An 18,595-nucleotide genomic window follows, 5' to 3' on the forward strand; every position below is an offset into this window, starting at 1 on the left:
CATATAATGTAAAAATGATATGATTGATGATGTAATATGATGACAAGGCAAGAAGAATATAAAGTAATATTAAATTTATGTAAAAAAAATAAAATTAGTTAATTAATACATTTTAAATGCAAACAAATTTGTAGAATTATGAAGTAAGCAAATATACTTTTATACATTTAAACTGTATTAAACTTTTAAGCAATCTGGCATGAGACAAAATTGTTTAGCATTAACATTCAATTAAAAAATATTGCCTTAATTTCTCAAGTATTCTATTAATACCATTTGCAACTGTGTATTAAAATAAACAGGTTTAAAGATACATTCCAGTCTTTATTCACTTCGATTTACAAAAACAGTTTTCAACTAGAATTCCATTTAATGAAGAAAACGTATTTTATGAAGTAAAATAATAACTTAGAAATTCTCCTTTTTTACATTTCTAAATTATGAACATTTCTGACCATATAATTTTTTTTGTCACAAACATGTTTAACATTTTAAACAGGGTTACAATATCTAATTTTTATTTTATTTTATTGAATTAAAAAGAAAAATCCTACCTAGTCAACCTAATTAAGGAAAATCAATTAGATTGAAACATAATGAGCTCCATAGCAGCCCCTGAGGCATCATTTTAACTGGAAATAGAGCTCAAACATTTGCTGAAATACCTAAATTCTGCAGCCCTGTATTTAGACAGTTTAGACAGAGGCTCTCCTCAAAATTATTTGACAATGTGACTAGCATGCTCTCTATAAATTATATATTATCTGTACATTATACATAATAAGGCACTTATTTAATTGTCAAATAAATTGTGTTGACAGATTTATTTTTAACATAATTCTAAAAATATCATTATTTTAATATTTGGTGGGACGAGATATATATACAGTGGGGGAAATAAGTATTTGATCCCCTACAGATTTTCTAAATTTGCCCACTTACAAGGAAATGAAGGGTCTATAATTTTTATCATTCATTTATGGTAAAGGATAGAGACAGAATATTAACCAAAAATCCAGAAAAAGCAAATGTTATGAATTAAGTTGCATTTTAATAAGGGAAATAAGTATTTGATTCCCAAGCAAAACATGACTTAGTACTTGGTAGAGAAACCCTTGCTGGAAAGCACAGTGGGAAGAGGTTTCTTGTAGTTGTTTACCAGATTTGCACTCATCTTGGGATGTATTTTGATCCACTATTCTTTATAGATTTTCTCTAAATGTTTAAGGTTTCTTTCCTGTTGCTTGGCAATTTGAAGTTACAGCTCTCTCCATGAATTTTCTATTGGATTAATATTTGAAGACTGGCTAGACCACTCCATGACCTTAATGTGCTTATTCTTGAGCCACTCCTTAGTTGCCTTGGCAGTATGTTTGGGGTCATTTTAATGCTGGACGACTCAACCACAACCCAACTTCAGGAGGTTCTCATCCAAAATTTTACAGCACATGGCCTCATCCATTGGCCTCTCAGTGCAGCAAAGTCAATCTGTACCTTTAGCAGATAAACAGCCCCACAGCATAATGCTTCCACCTCCGTGCTTGACTGTAGGGACTGTGGTGTTCTTAGTGTCATAGTCAGCATTATTCCTCCATAAACAGCAAGCCGAGTTGATAACAAAGAGCTCAATTTTGGTCTCATCTGACCACAGCAGTTTATCCAAATCTTTCTCTGTTTATTGGGAAACCTCAGACGGGTCTGTACATGTGTCTTCTTGAGGAGGGGAAGCCTTGCTGCGCTGATGGATTTCAATCCATGCAGGTGTATTGTGTTACCAATGGTTTTTTTGGTCACTGTGCTCCCAACTGCCTTGAGATCATTCACAAGCTCCTCCCATGTAGTCCTGGGCTGGTCCCTCATTTTTCTCATGATTATTCTTACTCCATGAGGTGAAATCTTGCATCATTGCAACACTGCAACATCATCCCTACAGTCAAGCACAGAGTTAGAAACATTATGCTTTGGGGCTGTTTCCCTGCTAAAGGTACAGACTGACCTTTCCGCTTTGAGGGGCCACAGTTTGCATTATTGTAAAATCATGTTTTTTTATAATAATGTAAATCATGGATGAGAATGTCCTTCCCTTAGCCAAGAAGAAGCACATTAGGGTCATTGAGGAGTGGCCTAGCCGGTCTTCAGACCTTAATTATGTAGAAAATTCATAAAGGTACCTGAAACTTTAAGTTGCCAAGTGACAGGAGGCAAAAAACCATAAGGATCTATATTTATAAGGATCTGTAAAGAAGAGTGGACCAAATTCCTTCCTGAAATGTGTGCAAACTTGGTGACCAACTACAAAAAACATCTTCTCTGTACTTTCCAACAAGCATTTCTCCACCAATTATTATATCATATTTTACTTGGGGACTAAATACTCATTTTACTCATTGAAATGCGACTCAATTTATGACCTTTGTATCATGTGCTTTTTCTGGATTTTTGGCTGATATTCAATTTTAAATTTTAATTGTCACATACACAGCATGATATGCAGTGAAATGTTTTAACAACCACCCTTAAACTAAAAGAAAAATAAGAGTATTCTACATAAAAAATAAGAAATATAATAATATTAATATATATAATAATAAAAAGAATATAATAATAAAAAGAAGAATAGAGTATGAAAAGAAAATATTCAAATATGGTAAAATATGTAAAATATAAAATAAAAATATAATAAAAAAAATTACAGTATAGAAAATATAAACAACCTTTTGCTGTAAAATTTACATTATGTACAAGTACAAGTATTAACAATAATAATAATAATAATAAAGACTTTAGAAAAGAATGGAATTGAAGAGAAAATGTCAAGTAATGAGCATTGCAGAATAATAGTATGCAAAGTATGTGCAAAAGAGCAAACAAGATAAATTTGCAAATGTGCATTGATGTGCAATGTGTATTCTGTCTTATTTCTTTAAAATATACCTATAGGATAAATAATAGACCCTTTGTTTCTTTGTAAGTGGGCAAACTTACAAAATCTGCGGAAAATGAAATAATTATTTTTTACCACTGTAGCACTCAGGCAAAATATTTTTAACAGCACACAATAAAACAGATACATGCACACACAAACATACATGCCTACATGTACCTTTTTCTTCCATCTGTTCCAGACCTGTCTTAGTAGATGCTACCACATTAGCAGCCATCTCATTCACATGGCGAGAGGCTTGCTGAAGACTCACCAATCTTTTACTGCCACGGTCTGCTTTTACCTGAAAAAAGAGTATTCATAAAGAAGTGAGAAGTAACCTGTTTAAGTAAATGCCACATTTGATTTTATAAACTGCAATGCTTTCATTAAAATATGTGTTAACTGCCTTCTCCACAGTCACAGAACTGATTAATGATCCGTTGATTTATTGGGGGAGCCTGTCCCCGTGTGCCTGTGGTAGAAAGCATACATGTTTGAAAAGGCTACCATTCATTGCCTTTTGCTGTAAAACACTAACAATATATGCATTAATCCTGTGTAAGGTCGGTGGGGACCTGAAACCTCTGTCAGAAATTTTACACATAGGGCAGGGAGGCTGGATGGGGTGGCAACTCACTGCAGTTCACAAGCACATATACACCCAATCATACATTATGGACAATTAAGGAACACCATCAAATCATGAATTTATTATTATTATTATTATTATCATTATTATTAGTAGTAGTATAGTAGTAGTAATAGTAGTATTACACATACGTATACAGTGTTGTGCAAAAGGCACCCTCATTTCTCCATACTTTGTTCCTAAATAATAACACCACTTTCTTATATTTTTTGATGCAGTCTTGAGGGAAAGTTTTTTTGGCACAAATTTTTGGCATGTTTTTGGCTCACACTTTAAATCCAATCTCTGGGAAAAAAAACTTAATGTAAGTCATGAACCAGTAAGAAACAGGTGCAGATAACAGATGATCAGAATGGTAATTAGTATTGGTAAAAAGTCTTCTGTAGATGTTAATAATGTCACTTTGCAGTCTGTTGTAGTAAAGTATTTATTTTTTCCCTTTTCTTTAATTAAAACTACATCACACAAACACATACAAGGGGTGTTCAAGTGTACGTGCATGTTATTCACAAGTTCTGACGCATGTCTTTCTTGTTACACAGTGTCACTCACAACTCCAGACGTCCGTTGATTTCTTTGTCTTTTGTTTTATTTTCAACATCAAAGTACAACGATTGTTACAGTTTCTTGCATAAATCCACTGTAGTCATGACAAGGCGTTGCTGTGTTCTGTAGCTTTAGTAGATTACAGTTACAACAACTTATTTTACTGTAACTTTTAGCTTACAGTATCACGGTCAAAAGCTTGTGTTCTCCACACCTATCTGTATCCTCCCGTGTCTTAACAACAACTGAACAACTAACGTGCGTGATAGACATGCAGCTACACAACTGTGGGATGATGTCACAGAACAACTTATGAAATGATGTCACAATACCTGTACAACTTACGAGTATAATACTAAATGCCTAAACTAATAAACTTAATGGACTTAGTGTATAATGCTTAACTAACAGACTTAATGCTTAATGCTTAACTAACAGACTTAATGCTTAATGATTAACTAATAAATTGAAATGGAATAAACACAACAACAAATCACAAGAATGAAATATGGCCCTTACGTTTCCAGCCCCTAATTGACAGGCAGGGAGACTCACAATTACACTTTTTTTTTTTTTTACAATAGGGCCACAAAATTAACTTTCTTAACACTTTAAACATTTTGTTTACGGTTTATCTTAAGGTATTCATATCGTTGCGTACCGAATGAAAGGAACATAACTACTTTATAAGGTAATTAACAGTCCATTTCACATATGAGGCACAGCTTATTGTTGGGTCTTTCCAGTGTACTGGTTTTAGTTTTGACCAGCACACGTCTCAAAAGTCCTTTTTTATCAGGGAACACTTTTGTGATCCGTCCGACGACCCATGAATTTCTTGGAGGAGACTTATCAATTGTTAGAACTACGTCTCAAATCGAGAGGTTTTTTCTCACTTGAGACCATTTTTGGCGCTCCTAAAGTAAGGGCAAGTATTCACGCACCCACCGCTTCCAGAATAAGTCGGCAGGGTATTGAATTTGCTTCCACTTGCGACATGTGTAAATGTCCTCTTTTTTGAAAAGTCCAGGAGATAAGTTTGGCTGTTTTTTCATCAGCAGCAGGTGGTTGGGTGTCAGGGGCTCCAGGTCTGTGGGACCATCTGTAGCAGTGGTAAGGGGACGGTCGTTCATTATTGCTTTCACCTCACACAGGAATGTATGCAAGCTCTCATCGTTTAGTGTTTGTTCTTTTAATACGGACCTCAGGATCTTTCTGACTGATCTTATCTGCCTTTCCCATATTCCACCGAAATGAGACCCAGCAGAAGGATTAAATATCCATTGTATCCCTTTTGCATGAGGACGCCTTTAATTTTTGACTGATTCCACTGTTGGATAGCTTTGTGCAATTCAATCTCAGCGCCTATAAAGTTTGTTCCATTATCACTTCTCATGACTGACACCTGGCCTTTTCTGCACATAAAGCGTCGAATAGCATTTAAGCAGGAGTCTGTATCTAATGACTGCGCAACTTCAATGTGCGTTCATGAACGTCTCTTAAGATTAAAGTTTTAATGTGTGAGTCTTTGGGTATAATGACTGGGTGTTTTACATGCTCAGGCATTGCAGACCTACCAAGACGTCCTCCAACTCTCCATCCTGCAGTACTGGGTCTAGTTTGGAGAGACAACTGTTTCTTTTTACGGATGCACTACCCTTTTGTAACGGAAATTTTGTCTTCTAATTTTTGGTGTTGAACGAACTTAATAACTTCGTTTTTCTACTCTTGTTAAGTCCTTAATTGTTAGAGACTTATGGTTTTCTGTTATTGAGTTATTTGCCTGTCCCTTAATCCTTTTTGTTCTCTGTTTAAGGATGTCCTTAACGCAAAAAATCCAGGCAATGGATCTTTTCAACTTGTACCAGTCAGAGTGATAGTTAATCAATTTACTCACAGCATCTGTGCTATCTGCAGTCTTTACGAGATTTACTAAGGCTAAATGTTTGAACTCACTGTCATCCTCTCTCATTGACAGGTCATAAATGTTCTCAGGCCATTTACTCTTTGATTCTTTGAGACAGGAGGGTCCATGGATCCAATTGTTGTTTTTCATGAATTTTTCACAGGAAACTCCTCTGGATGCAGCGTCAGCTGGGTTTTTTGAAGTGTTGACATACCTCCACTGTTGTGGCCCTGTTGACTCTCGTATAATGGCAATTCTGTTAGCGATGAAGGTTTTAGGATGAAAGTTTTTTATTGTCAATGTATCTCAAGACAGTTGTACTGTCGGTCCAAAACATAGAGTCTAGCAATTCTATTTCCAGTTGACCTTTCAACATTTTGTCGTTGTTCACAGCAACCACTGCCGCTGTCAATTCCATTTGGGGGATAGTGGTTTGTTTCAGGGGCTCTACGCGAGAATTCCCCATCATAAATGCACAGTGTGTGAGTCCGTCAGCATTTACAGATGTGGTCATTAAGACTGCGCGTGTTTTCCCGCGGGATGCCTCAATTTAGACTTGCCGTAAGCAACATTCGGGAATTTAAATAAATGTGTTGTGCTTCACTGAATATCCGCCAGATGGCGCATGGAAGGACTTTATTTAAACGCCGGACCAAGTACTGTACAACGAAGAATTGTGTATAATTACTTAGTCTAAAACAATATTGTTCCCAATGCTGAAGCAAACATGAATTTTATTTTGCTTTACAACAGATCTTTCATGATAAATGTGTGTATATGTGCTTCATATTTTTTTCATAATGATGAAATGAGATGCCCAAATTCGTGCTTCGAAATTGTTAATAAGTTTCTTATAAATTTTTTGTAATGTTTTAACAGGGACAAAACAGTAAAAGACATGGCAATGTCTCGGTTTACATGGTGTTGAAATTAATTTAATTTTCTGATAGTAGGCTATCTGATAGTCTTAACTATGCGAATGTCCTGATTCGTGAATATGCCAACATATCTTATTTAAAACGTAAAAAATGTGTCGACATCATCAGAAGACATGAATGAACTATATATATTATATTATTAAGTAAATATTATTTTATGACCACAAGCTTCTTCTGGCATTTTATAATAATCATCATATTTGCTGTTTGTGTCCAGCATTTAATAATTATTTCATACATTATTTAACCACGGCTGGAAATAATAGCTGGAATGTGATGTGATTGTGAATTTATGACTGAAATAAAGCAGTTTGTCTTTTGTAAAGTACTTTCACTTTACAAAAGGCAGCGTTTTTATAAAGCGGTTTTTAAAGGCAGCGTTTTTATGTAGGTTGATAAACGTGTGTTGTACAGTAAATACACCGCGACAGGGCGCGCAGTTACTCACTTCTCACCTTTCATGTAGGTCTGCTCGAACTAATTAGTTTTAAACCCCTCAAAAATGTGTGTGTATACAGCCCCAAACCTCCATCAGTTATTAACAATAGCATCTATTTAGAAAAAATGCCCCAGTAATTTCGGAGCTTCAGGAAATCTCCCGGCGCTCTGCGCATAACACAGGGCCAACTCATGTCGGAAAGAATTTATAAACGGTTTTTAAACGTGGGCTATTGTTTTTTACTTATAATATTTGTTATTTTAATTTAAATGAGGTTTGGGCTCAGGACTTCGATTCGGCATCGTGATTCTCCTCTTTAATTTACTCCATAGTTTTAATCAGCGCTCAGCCGCATGCATGAAGTTTTCCAGAGTGCACCGGCAAAAGTAGACTAATGATTATGAACGCGTCGGGAAAACAGCAAGCAGACTGACTCTGACCATTTATAAAAACGTTTGCGTTCATTTTCTGACGCGCTCAAGTTCACCAAAAACAATACAGAACAGCGCAGCTTATTTGCTTTCAAACATTTATAAAATCACGTTTTTTCGTTATTGTGAGTGCGCTTAAATAAAAGTTGAGTCTTATAAAGGCATGTAGTCTTATATAGTTTTATTATATAGTTTTTGCACAATAATCAGAGTCCTCATCTGTTACATTTTTGAGGACAATCGTTTTTTTTTTCAGCCTGTCACGGCGTGCGCCCAAATCAATATCGCTCCTCGCTCACTAGTTAGGCGGCCTCTCCTTCAGATATGCGAAGAAGCAGGGCTGCAGAATTAGGCACGAATAGTGAAGAAGAACTCTCCTTGCTAAAGATCACGGGCTTCCAATCCGCGCTATAAAATACTCGGGGTTTGTTGGTTTACAGTGGATTTTACTACGCGGTGCGAGTGAGACGCGCGCACACAACGCGGAAGTGCGGCATGCAAACGGGGCAAATGGAACGCGCCCCAGATACTTCAAAGAGCCCGGGATCATTGGCATGGATGAGCTATGTCCAGCTCTGTACCAGCATGTCATGTGGGCATTATAAGACTAAAAAGTGGCAGCTGGCACGCCTAAAAATAGACGCAGGTTAATTTTTTTATAGTCTAAATTAAAATCCTCCTCTTTAGTGCCTCCTATTCCTATTAATCCTATTGTTCTTTTAGTGTCACTGCGTGTGCTTACAATGCCAGACAACATTCAAATGCAAATTATTCACTCTCCCCAAGTGTGAATCAGCTGTTCTCACCTATACATATTAACCTATACGTTCTCACCTAAAGTGTTTAGGTGAAATTCCACCTATACAAGTGTGACAAATATGCAAAGAAAAAAAAATAGGAAGGGGCAAATACTTTTTCATGGCACTTCACATGTAGTCAGATTGTTCCACTGGGCTGAAACTATAGCAGGTGGAGTTATAGCACTTTTCAAATCACACTTACTATACACTGATATGAATAACTTTGAATGATGAATTCTACATTAATATGATCTCGGGCTTGCTCCACTATATAAAAGCAAAGCGCGGAGATGGAGATCAGGGAAGTACGTGATGTGGTGGAAAATAGGCAGTGGCGGTTCTACACTGAATTGCTCCGCGGGCGAGACACCCTCCCGCCCCCCCGTCAGCGCCACTTCTAACCAACCAAACCCCCTGTCTGAAGTCTGCTCGGTCTTGTTAATTTGTTTTAAAACCCCCAATTCTGTGAATTCCCCCAGCAGCGAAACCGGTTTGGTGACTTCACACCTGTCGTAAAGGTGAGATGGGGGATTACAGTAACTGTGTGTGCGCTTCACCTCGGAGCGCGCTGTCGCGTTGTATTCAATGAAGAGACTAAAACAAAATCATGTTTGCTTCAGCATTGGAAACAATATTGTATTAGATTAACTTTATTAAAGATTATACACTTTTGTATTCTTTGTCCACACACGTGGGCATCTTTAAATTTTTAGATATTGATCCTTTCTCGATGCAGCGAATTTTCTGAGCAAATTAATAATAATTTCCATGAATGAAAAGCAGGAAGAAGAAAAGGTTACGCGAAAATAAGAAAAAGCTTTAGAGGTAAATGCTGTGAAATGCTTCAAATGAACAGATTCTGCCTATAACAGGTCAGGGACAGTGAGGCTGTATCCAGCAGCGCACCACATCCCACATCATAATACATGCTGATGATGACCAACACGTCTCTCCTGATCTACCAGAGCCAAGTAAAAAGAATGGCAATCAAACAGAATAAAATTAGTAGCAGCACTAACTTGTGCTAGTTATTATGATGGTGGTCAATATTAATTGAAATAATGTTTCTCAGCATTATTTCGTGTTAATATTGACTACCCTAATAATTAAAATAAGTAACTAGTTTACTAGCGTGAGCTACTGCTGCTACTGATTTTATTTCAGCTTACCTGTTCAGTTTTATTGCCATTCCTTTTAAAATATTGTCTTTATAGATAGTTGTTTGTCTTGATGTTCTTTTTTTTCGTTTCTTTGACCCAATATATGTTCAGTGATACTTCAAATAACATGTTTAAATAGCAGTGATTTCTGTATTGTGTTATATTTTTTTACTAGTAACTGGTGTTAAAAATGTATCTCTACATTAATGAGACAATGTATTATGGTGTGGGCTGCTGTGGGCCAGGAAGTCCAGGGCCACTTTTTGGTCCCAGTCCGCCCCTGTAATAACGAATGGAGAAAGCGCAGTCGAAGCCCGAGGTTTCTGCGTTCCGCGGGGGGCCAGTCTTGAATAGCTGACACTCAGTGACAGCCAATGAAATTGAAACATTTTTGTTGCTTTCCACGTGGTGTGGCGTTGCTTAAATAATATCTGTATAATATCCGTATATTCTATAAAATCGTCCAGACCCTGGTTTGAATCCTGCTCTGGGTGAAAATGTAATAAATGTGAATCCTTTGTTTTACACTTTTTGCTTATGATAATCATTAAATTACAGCAACTGTGAGGTGAGTGCTAATGTGTTTCATAGCTTAAGAAAAAAAAATTCTCAATTGCAAACATGCATTTAGTACTGAAGCATAACTTGATAATGTAATAGCTATATCGTGGTATTTTAGCGAATTTTGAGCACTATATATATATATAGAACCCGGGTCTCCCGCATGGCGGGCGAATCACCTACCACTGAGCCACCAGTATAAAGAATAAATACATAACAGTTTGAGCTTGACACGTTTATGAGCTCTGTCGCTTGCTGTCAATGGGCGCCTAAGAGACATAACATTTTTCGGCTTCAGTAGACACACAATACTTTAGACTGAAACACGACTGCCCCCTACAGGTATTGAAGGGCATTTTCACAGCTTGCCGCGCGCACTCGCGGCAAGTCGTGGGATCCCTTTTCCGAAAACGTGCGTTTTTAAAGGCCAGATCTGTACTAACTTAATGTATGAGACAACTCCATATCCCATCTTGCTTGCATTTAAAAAGTGGTGAAGTTGTGCTGTAGTTGTAAGTCCAAGGTCAACTGGTTTTATGCATCTTGCTACACTAAACTCAGACAATTGATGCAACTCTTGTAGCCAGGCCCTCCATCTTTTTATAAATTGTTCGTGAATGTCATCGTCCCACGCGAGTCTTTCTTTACACAACTGCTGCATTAGGATCTTAGCTAGCAGTATGACTGGTGCGAGGAAGCCTAAGGGGTCAAAAATTGAGCTAGTGACTGACAAGATTCCTCTTCTAGTCACAGGCCGCTCTTTTATGCTAATCTCAAACTTGAGCGTGTCTGAATTGATGCACCACAACACCCCTAGAGCTCTCTCGACAGGGGGTGCGTCTTTACTTAAATCTAAGTCCCTCATGTCTTTGATTCTTTCACTCTCAGGAATGGAAGTTAGTAATGTATTACTTGCCCACTTGGTGAGGTGAAACCCTCCACTTGCGCAAAGTTTGGTGAGATTGTTAAATAATGCAACTGCTTGATTATGACTAGAAACAGACTTCAAGCAGTCGTCTACATAAAAGTTTTTAAGTACTGTATTGACTGCCTCGGCAGATGCATTGCTGCGGTTTTCTTCTTGTGTTTTTCTAAGGGGGAAGTTAGCTACACTTGGGGATGATTTTGCACCAAACAAATGAACGACCATTTTATACTGGACCAAGTCCTGACTTACATCTCCATTCAGCCACCATAGGAAACGCAACAAATCTGTGTCCTTTTCCAGAACTCTAACCTGATAGTACATGGCTTCCACATCTGCCATCATGGCAACTTCCTCTTGTCTAAAGCGTGTAAGCACTCCAATGAGTGAGTTTGTCGGGTCGGGTCCCTGTAGGAGCTCTCTATTTAATGATACTCCCTGATAGCTAGCAGCGCAGTCGAAGACTACCCTTAGCCTTTTCTTTTGAGGATGATGTACACCATGGTGAGGTATATACCACACTTGCCTGTTTTGTCGACTTAGGTGAGGTGTAGGGACCTTGACTGCATGACCCTTTTTAAACATGTCGTTCATGAAGCTTGAATACTCTACATGAAAAGAGCGGTTATTCTTAAACTTCCTTTTGAGGTTCAGTGCGCGCTGCATGGCTGCACTTCGGGTATTGGGCATTTGAGTAGCTGCTTTCTTAAATAGGAGGCTGATGTCGAAGTGATTATCGGTAAACTGCAGAGAGTTAGTTACAGAGTCTAAAAACTGATAGTCCTCTCGTGACAACTCAGCTTTGTCATCACAATTCTGTTCAGGAAAATCATGGTTGTACTGTTGCATCAGCATTTGTTCTACACTTTCGATGGAGACTCTGTTGACTGCAACGCTCGCTTGCTCATTGTCACACGTGCCTGCTACCCCTTTTTCCTTCCCTTTTTTGCTTGAATCCTGGAGGAGATTTGTTGCGGTGTTTTTTATCACTAGTTGAAATGTTGCGCTCCTCGTACTCGTTCATGTGGCTTCTCTATTTTTCACGCAATTTGTATGGCAGTTTTGAGGCAATAATCTTCATGTTGGTAGCGTTGTCTAACTCATCCATGTAGTCAATGTTTGACATAGTGTTGTAACAGTTTACCAGAAACAGGGAAAACGTGGTCAACGACTTTCCGTCCTCTGACTTTATTTCCGGCCACTTGAGTGCCTTTTGCATCAGCTTTGTTGCAATTATTTGTTTATTTCCAAACTTATCATGTAACAGTCTCATAGCTTCTGTGTAACCACAATGTTCTGGCATGTGCTGGCAGCTTCTTATGAGATCTCTAGGCCCTCCTGTAGTATACTGCTTGAGAAAGTACAGCCTGTCCGCATCGCTATCAGTTCTGGTTTCAATCACGTGTTTAAAGGCTTTCACGAAGGCTGTGAACTCAAGGGGGTCTCCATTAAACAAGGGAACATTGCGCTGAGGTAAGGAAAATTGTCTTTGACTCTTCGCAAGCATATCTGTAATATCTGCCTGTCGTTGCGTCATACTCTGAAACTCTACTCTATCAGTATCGTAAAGTGAGTGTTTGTTACCTTGGGTAGACCGTTCCTTTAAGGTGCTTGTCATTATGGGTTTGGCACTTACGGGCACGCTGAAGTGTGTTGCCTGGAGACGGGATGGCAGTCTAAGGTATTCCATTGCCGCACTGTGCTTTTATAGTTCATCTTATTCATGTGCACCACTTGGTTCGATGGTCACACTCTGTCTTGCGGGACCTTGTCGTTCTTCACGACCCTGATACATTTCAATTTTTGCATTAACCCTGGCAAGCTTCATTTCGAATTCCAGCTTTTCTTTTTTAGCCTTTAATTGTGCTTCCTCAATGCACTTTACCTTTGAAAAGAATCGTGGCTGGTGTTAGTTGAGAGCAGAATTAAGAGCAGGGAGGAGACTGTAGGACACACACACACTACCGGAAACACTCCTCTAGACAGGTTCATCTCCAGCACTGCTACAGCCTTTTAAACTTTTTTTTCTTGCAGGAAGACTATTGTGTAGGACTATTTTTACACACGCACACGCGTCTCTCACACTCTCTTACACACAAACACACACATACACACACTACCAGAATCACTCATCTAAACAGATTGATCTCCCGCACTGCTACACCCTTTTAAAAAGACAAAGACTACAGTACTCGGTTATCAAGACCTTGCTTGTTTAACATGTTTACATTTATTTAAAAAATGTGTTCCTTTTAGGTAAAGTGCACAAGTCATTTGCTGTGTTCTGTAGCTTCAGTAGATTACAGTCACAACAACTTATTTTACTGTATCTTTTAGCTTACAGTATCATGGTCAAAAGCTTGTGTTCTCCACACCTTTCTGTATCCTTCCGTGTCTTAACAACAACTGAACAACTAACGTGCGTGATAGACATGCAGCTACACAACTGTGGGATGATGTCACAGAACAACTTATGAAATGATGTCACAATACAACTTACGAGTATAATACTAAATGGACTTAGTATATAATGCTTAACTAACAGACTTAATGCTTAATGCTTAACTAACAGACTTAATGCTTATCTAATAAATTGAAATGAAATTAACACAACAACAAATCACAAGAATGAAATATGGCCCTTACATCAAGTAAAACTGAGACTTGTGATGAAATTTCTCATGTATGAATAAAGGTGTAAAACCTATTAACATTTACAGAAGACTTTACACCTTATGTTATTACACTCTTATCTTCAGTAAAACTTTTTAAAGAAGGCTGTTAATGACAATCCTGGAAAAGGTGGCTCGGAGCATAATGCAGTCGCTGAACACTCAGCCACTGATCCTTGAAAATCGACCAATAACATGCCGTTATTGCTAGATCTCACCAAACGGGTCTAACCTCGACCAAGCCAAGGTTATATGCAGTAGAATCACTTAGTCTGTGAGCGTTTTGCAAGAGGAACACATTTTTAAATAAATGTAAACATGTTAAACAAGCAAGGTCTTGATAACCGAGTACTGCGGTCTTTGTCTTTTTAAAAGGGTGTAGCAGTGCGGGAGATCAATCTGTTTAGTTGAGTGATTCTGGTAGTGTGTGTATGTGTGTGTTTGTGTGTAAGAGAGTGTGAGAGACGCGTGTGCGTGTGTGAAAACAGTCCTACACAATAGTCCTCCTGCAAGAAAAAAAAAGTTTAAAAGGCTGTAGCAGTGCTGGAGATGAACCTGTCTAGAGGAGTGTTTCCGGTAGTGTGTGTGTGTCCTACAGTCTCCTCCCTGCTCTTAATTCTGCTCTCAACTAACACCAGCCTCGATTCTTTTCAAAGGTAAAGTGCAGGTTAAATTGTTTTATTTTTAATTTGTATTCATTATTTTTATATGAATATTTTTGGGTTGTGGAATGAATCATCAGTCTCCATTATCTCTTATGGAGGAAATCTGCTTTGATGTATAAGTGCTTTGATATACAAGCACGCTTTCTAAACGAATTATGCTCACACTCCAAGGTTTAACTGTATATAGTAGGCTATCCCAAAGTAAGCTATCAATCTATCACATTCCAGAACCTCTAGAGCCGAATGGCGCCATCCCGAAAACCTTATCACGAGGCAGCAAGAAACTTAACCCAATCATGGGAAAGGAAGTCTGCTGCACCTAGAACCATGTTAGCACCAGATGGCTAGGGTTAACCTCGACCACAACGGTGTAAATCGGCAATCCGATAAACAAAGGAGACAGTTTTACAGCTTCACTCCCGAGTTGGGATGCTGCCACCAACTCACAGCATTGACCACCTTGCTGACCTCCAGAACACATGCCCTTCCTCAGGAGCAAAGAAATACTTTAATTTCCAAAGAAAATCATGGAAAGTGTACCAGTAGGGCATTATGCATATCTAGTACATTTTATGTCTGTGTGTATGTTTGACGTATTTATCCTAACTTAGGAAATGTAATCAGCATTTACAAACCCCTTTCTGTAAATAAAGGTAGTAATGAATGTGCAAGATATGGGATGTTTGGTATTAAATGCAAACTTATTTTATTCAAAGAATATTGGCCTACATGAAAAGTTGATAGTATGAACAGTGCTCATTTAAATATACAGGATGTGCTCCACGTGACAGACAAAACATCAGGCTAATGTACTGTAAGCACAAAAGGGGGAACCATACAGGCATGGCTAAGCCTCACAAACACATCCGATTCACATGGGATTCTTTCGCTGGCTCTTTCGCCTATGCACCACTAAGCGACCATTTTCCGTGCCATAACTCCAAAGTCTTGCAGCAAAGAAACCCTCAGAAGAAGGAAAAATAAATAAAGGAAAGGAAAAATAAATCCCGACAGATAAGTGTTTGCATTAGCGTACGTGTGTGTGTTTCATTTTCTCTCTCTCTTTCTCTCAGCCTGCACACGCACACACTCTTTAATGAAAAACAAGGCTCTGTCATGATTCTTTTCAAAGGTAAAAGTGCAAGTAAATAAAAAAAAAATTACTTTACAGCAGTGATACTGCTGTGCATGTGTATGTTTGTGTGTGTGTGTTTCATGCGTCATCCGTCAGCCGCTACACCGCCGACTTCCGTAGGTCATTCGTCTTTACTCCAGACTGGCTTCCCGGGTTAAGGACGAACTTGCCAGGCGAGAACTGCCTGCGACGCTGGAGGGACTAATTCAACTGTCACTTCGAACAGACCAGCATCTGCTTTCTCGCCCGAGGCCAGCCACTCGTATCCTGCCGTCTGCTGTACCATCACTATCTCACACCATGCCCCGCTCCTCCACTTTCTTCTCCTTTGCCCCGGTTCCTGAAGCCCGACCGACCTTCACCCCTACAGTTACCAGATCTGTCGGATCTCCATCTCCCGCCGTGGTTGACATGGGAGCCGGGGAACACATGCAATTAGGAAGCGCCTTCTTGACTGCTGCTGAATAGGAGCGATGGTTCCAAGAGAGGCCCTGTGCATACTGTGGGTCTGTGGCACATCACCGAGCCATCTGCTCTCTCCGGCCACAAAATGCCCAGACACGGTGAGAAACGAGAGCAGCTCACCAGGTTCTCTACAACTCTTCTCCACCATGACCAACTCAAAATCTCCCGTGTCACGGTACAAGTGCATCTCCAATTTGGCCACAAATGGGTCAGAAGACTCCGGTGCCGCAGGTAACTTCATCCACTCTTCTCATGCCAAAAAATTTGAAATAAAAGTCAACCAACCAACATCAAGAACGAATCCGGTTCCATCTCACCACCATCTCATCACCGCCCATCATCCTTGGATATCACTGGCTGTCCAACATAACCCGCCCATCTCCTGGACACAAAACCAGATTCTGCAGTGGAGACCGACCTGCACCGAACTCAGCTGGGACGTGCTCTAGGGAGTCCGAGGCCCCCGATGTCGACACCAACGCCATCCCCGCCGCCTATCGCTCTTGGCTGAGGTCTTTTGCAAACGTCGCGCCACACATCTCCATCTCGGCACGGCCCCGCCCCACGGCCATCTCTACTCGCTGTCATCCACGGAGAGGCAGGTGATGGAGAAGTACGTATACAACGCTCTAAGCTAAGGCATCATAAGACCCTCCTTCTCACCTGCCGCCGCGAGGTTCTTCTTTGTGAAGAAGAAAGGCGGTGAACTTTGTCCATGTGTCGACTATTGAGCGACACATGGACGAAGTTAGTCAATAGTCGACACATGGACGAAGTTCTCTGGTGTCAACATTTTCACAAAGTTGGACCTCCGGAGCGCCTACAAATTGGTGTACATCAAAGAGGGCGAAGACGGCCTTCATCACCCCTACAGGACACTATGAGAGCCCTGTCATCCCATTTGGACTTTGCAATGCCCCTGCTGCATTCCAACAATTCATAAACGATGCCAGGCCGGTGGGTGTTCATTTACTTAGATGACATTCACATTTACTCCCGCAAAGTTGATGAACATGTTCAACATGTCAGGGTGGTCCTAAAGAGATTGCTCGCCCAGTCGCTGTACTGTAAGTTGGAGAAGTGCACTTTTCATGAGCGCTCCACCACGTTCCTGGGCTTTTTGAACATTACAACTTCCATCTCTCATACCGCCCGGGATCCAAAAACACCAAGGCCGATGCCCTCTCCCGTCAGCACGAAGAAGAAGCCCCCCCCGGGCAGACCCCGCGCCTGTCCTTTTACCGTCACAAATAATCACACCACTCCGCTGGGATTTGGAGACTAGGGTTTGCCAGGCGCAGGCCGCAGAGACCGAACCGGCAGGCGTGCCACCTGGACGACTCTACGTGCCCATCCCCATGAGAGCGGAGGTCCTTCAGTGGGATCACTTGTCTCCTCTCTCGGGACATCCAGGCACATGCTGTACTCTTCAGTTCATCCAGCGCGAATTCTGGTGGCCCTCCATCATAAAGGACGTCAACGAGTTCGTCCAGGCGTGCTCAGTGTGCGCCAGGGCTAAAGATACCAATCAACCGACGCCAGGGGAGCTCTAGCCACTCCCGGTTCACGCACATTGACTTCTTCCCCGTAGACTTCATCACAGGCCTGCTGGTCTTTTTCTCCGGGGGAAAAAACACCATCTTAACCATCGTGATCGGTTCTCCAAGGCCATGCCGGACTCCCATTAGCCATAAATACAGCCAAGCTGATATTAGAGCACGTAGGCAGTCTGCATGGGTTCCCAAAGGACATCGTTTCGGACAGGGGGCCCCAGTTCACAGCTCGGTTCTCGAAGGCCTTCTGCCATCTGATCAATTCCACCTGCAGTCTGTCATCAGGATACCACCCTCAGACTAACGGTCAGACCGATTGCCAGCGCTCAGTCATTGAGTTGCCCATGCTGGTTCCGACGCTCCACATCATATTCGTGAGTACTCACCTATTTTTGGTCTATCTTCCTGACGGGTGTGTGTTTAGAATGCGGGTTTATTTGTGTAAACTCTTGCTTTTGCGCTGAGAGAGTTCTAATAACAATACACGTGGTTATCCTGCCGATTCGTGTACTTCCGCGTTTGGGTTTACCGTCCACACTACACGGGCTAACTGCTAAGTCTTCAGTTTTACCTCGGTTAGTTCGTGACAGTGTGTGTGTGTGTAAGTGTTAGGAAGGTTAAAGATTAATTTTTTCTTTCTCTCTCTTAGCCTGCAGTTTGTGTACGTGTGTTCAATAGGCCACAGGTGCTGGAAAGTAAGCATCACACTATGATGTTACTCAATGTGATGTCACTGAATATAATGTCACTCAATATAATGCCACACAGAAAGTTATTAATTATTTTTTGGTGTACGTTATTCTCACGGCTGTCTTATTTAAGAT

General features: G+C 40.1%; 1 protein-coding gene across 1 annotated transcript in view; it reads right to left on the reverse strand.

The window, feature by feature from the left end:
- Positions 1-18,595, reverse strand: part of hip1rb (huntingtin interacting protein 1 related b) — a 93,030-nt gene that overhangs the window by 6,487 nt on the left and 67,948 nt on the right. The window contains exon 29 of the mRNA XM_053481012.1: positions 3,104-3,227. Coding sequence (XP_053336987.1) covers positions 3,104-3,227 — 124 coding nt within the window. The remainder of the gene's footprint in view (positions 1-3,103; positions 3,228-18,595) is intronic.

Source organism: Clarias gariepinus, chromosome 21 (genome assembly GCF_024256425.1).
Source record: "Clarias gariepinus isolate MV-2021 ecotype Netherlands chromosome 21, CGAR_prim_01v2, whole genome shotgun sequence".
NCBI classification, from domain to species: Eukaryota; Metazoa; Chordata; class Actinopteri; order Siluriformes; family Clariidae; genus Clarias; species Clarias gariepinus.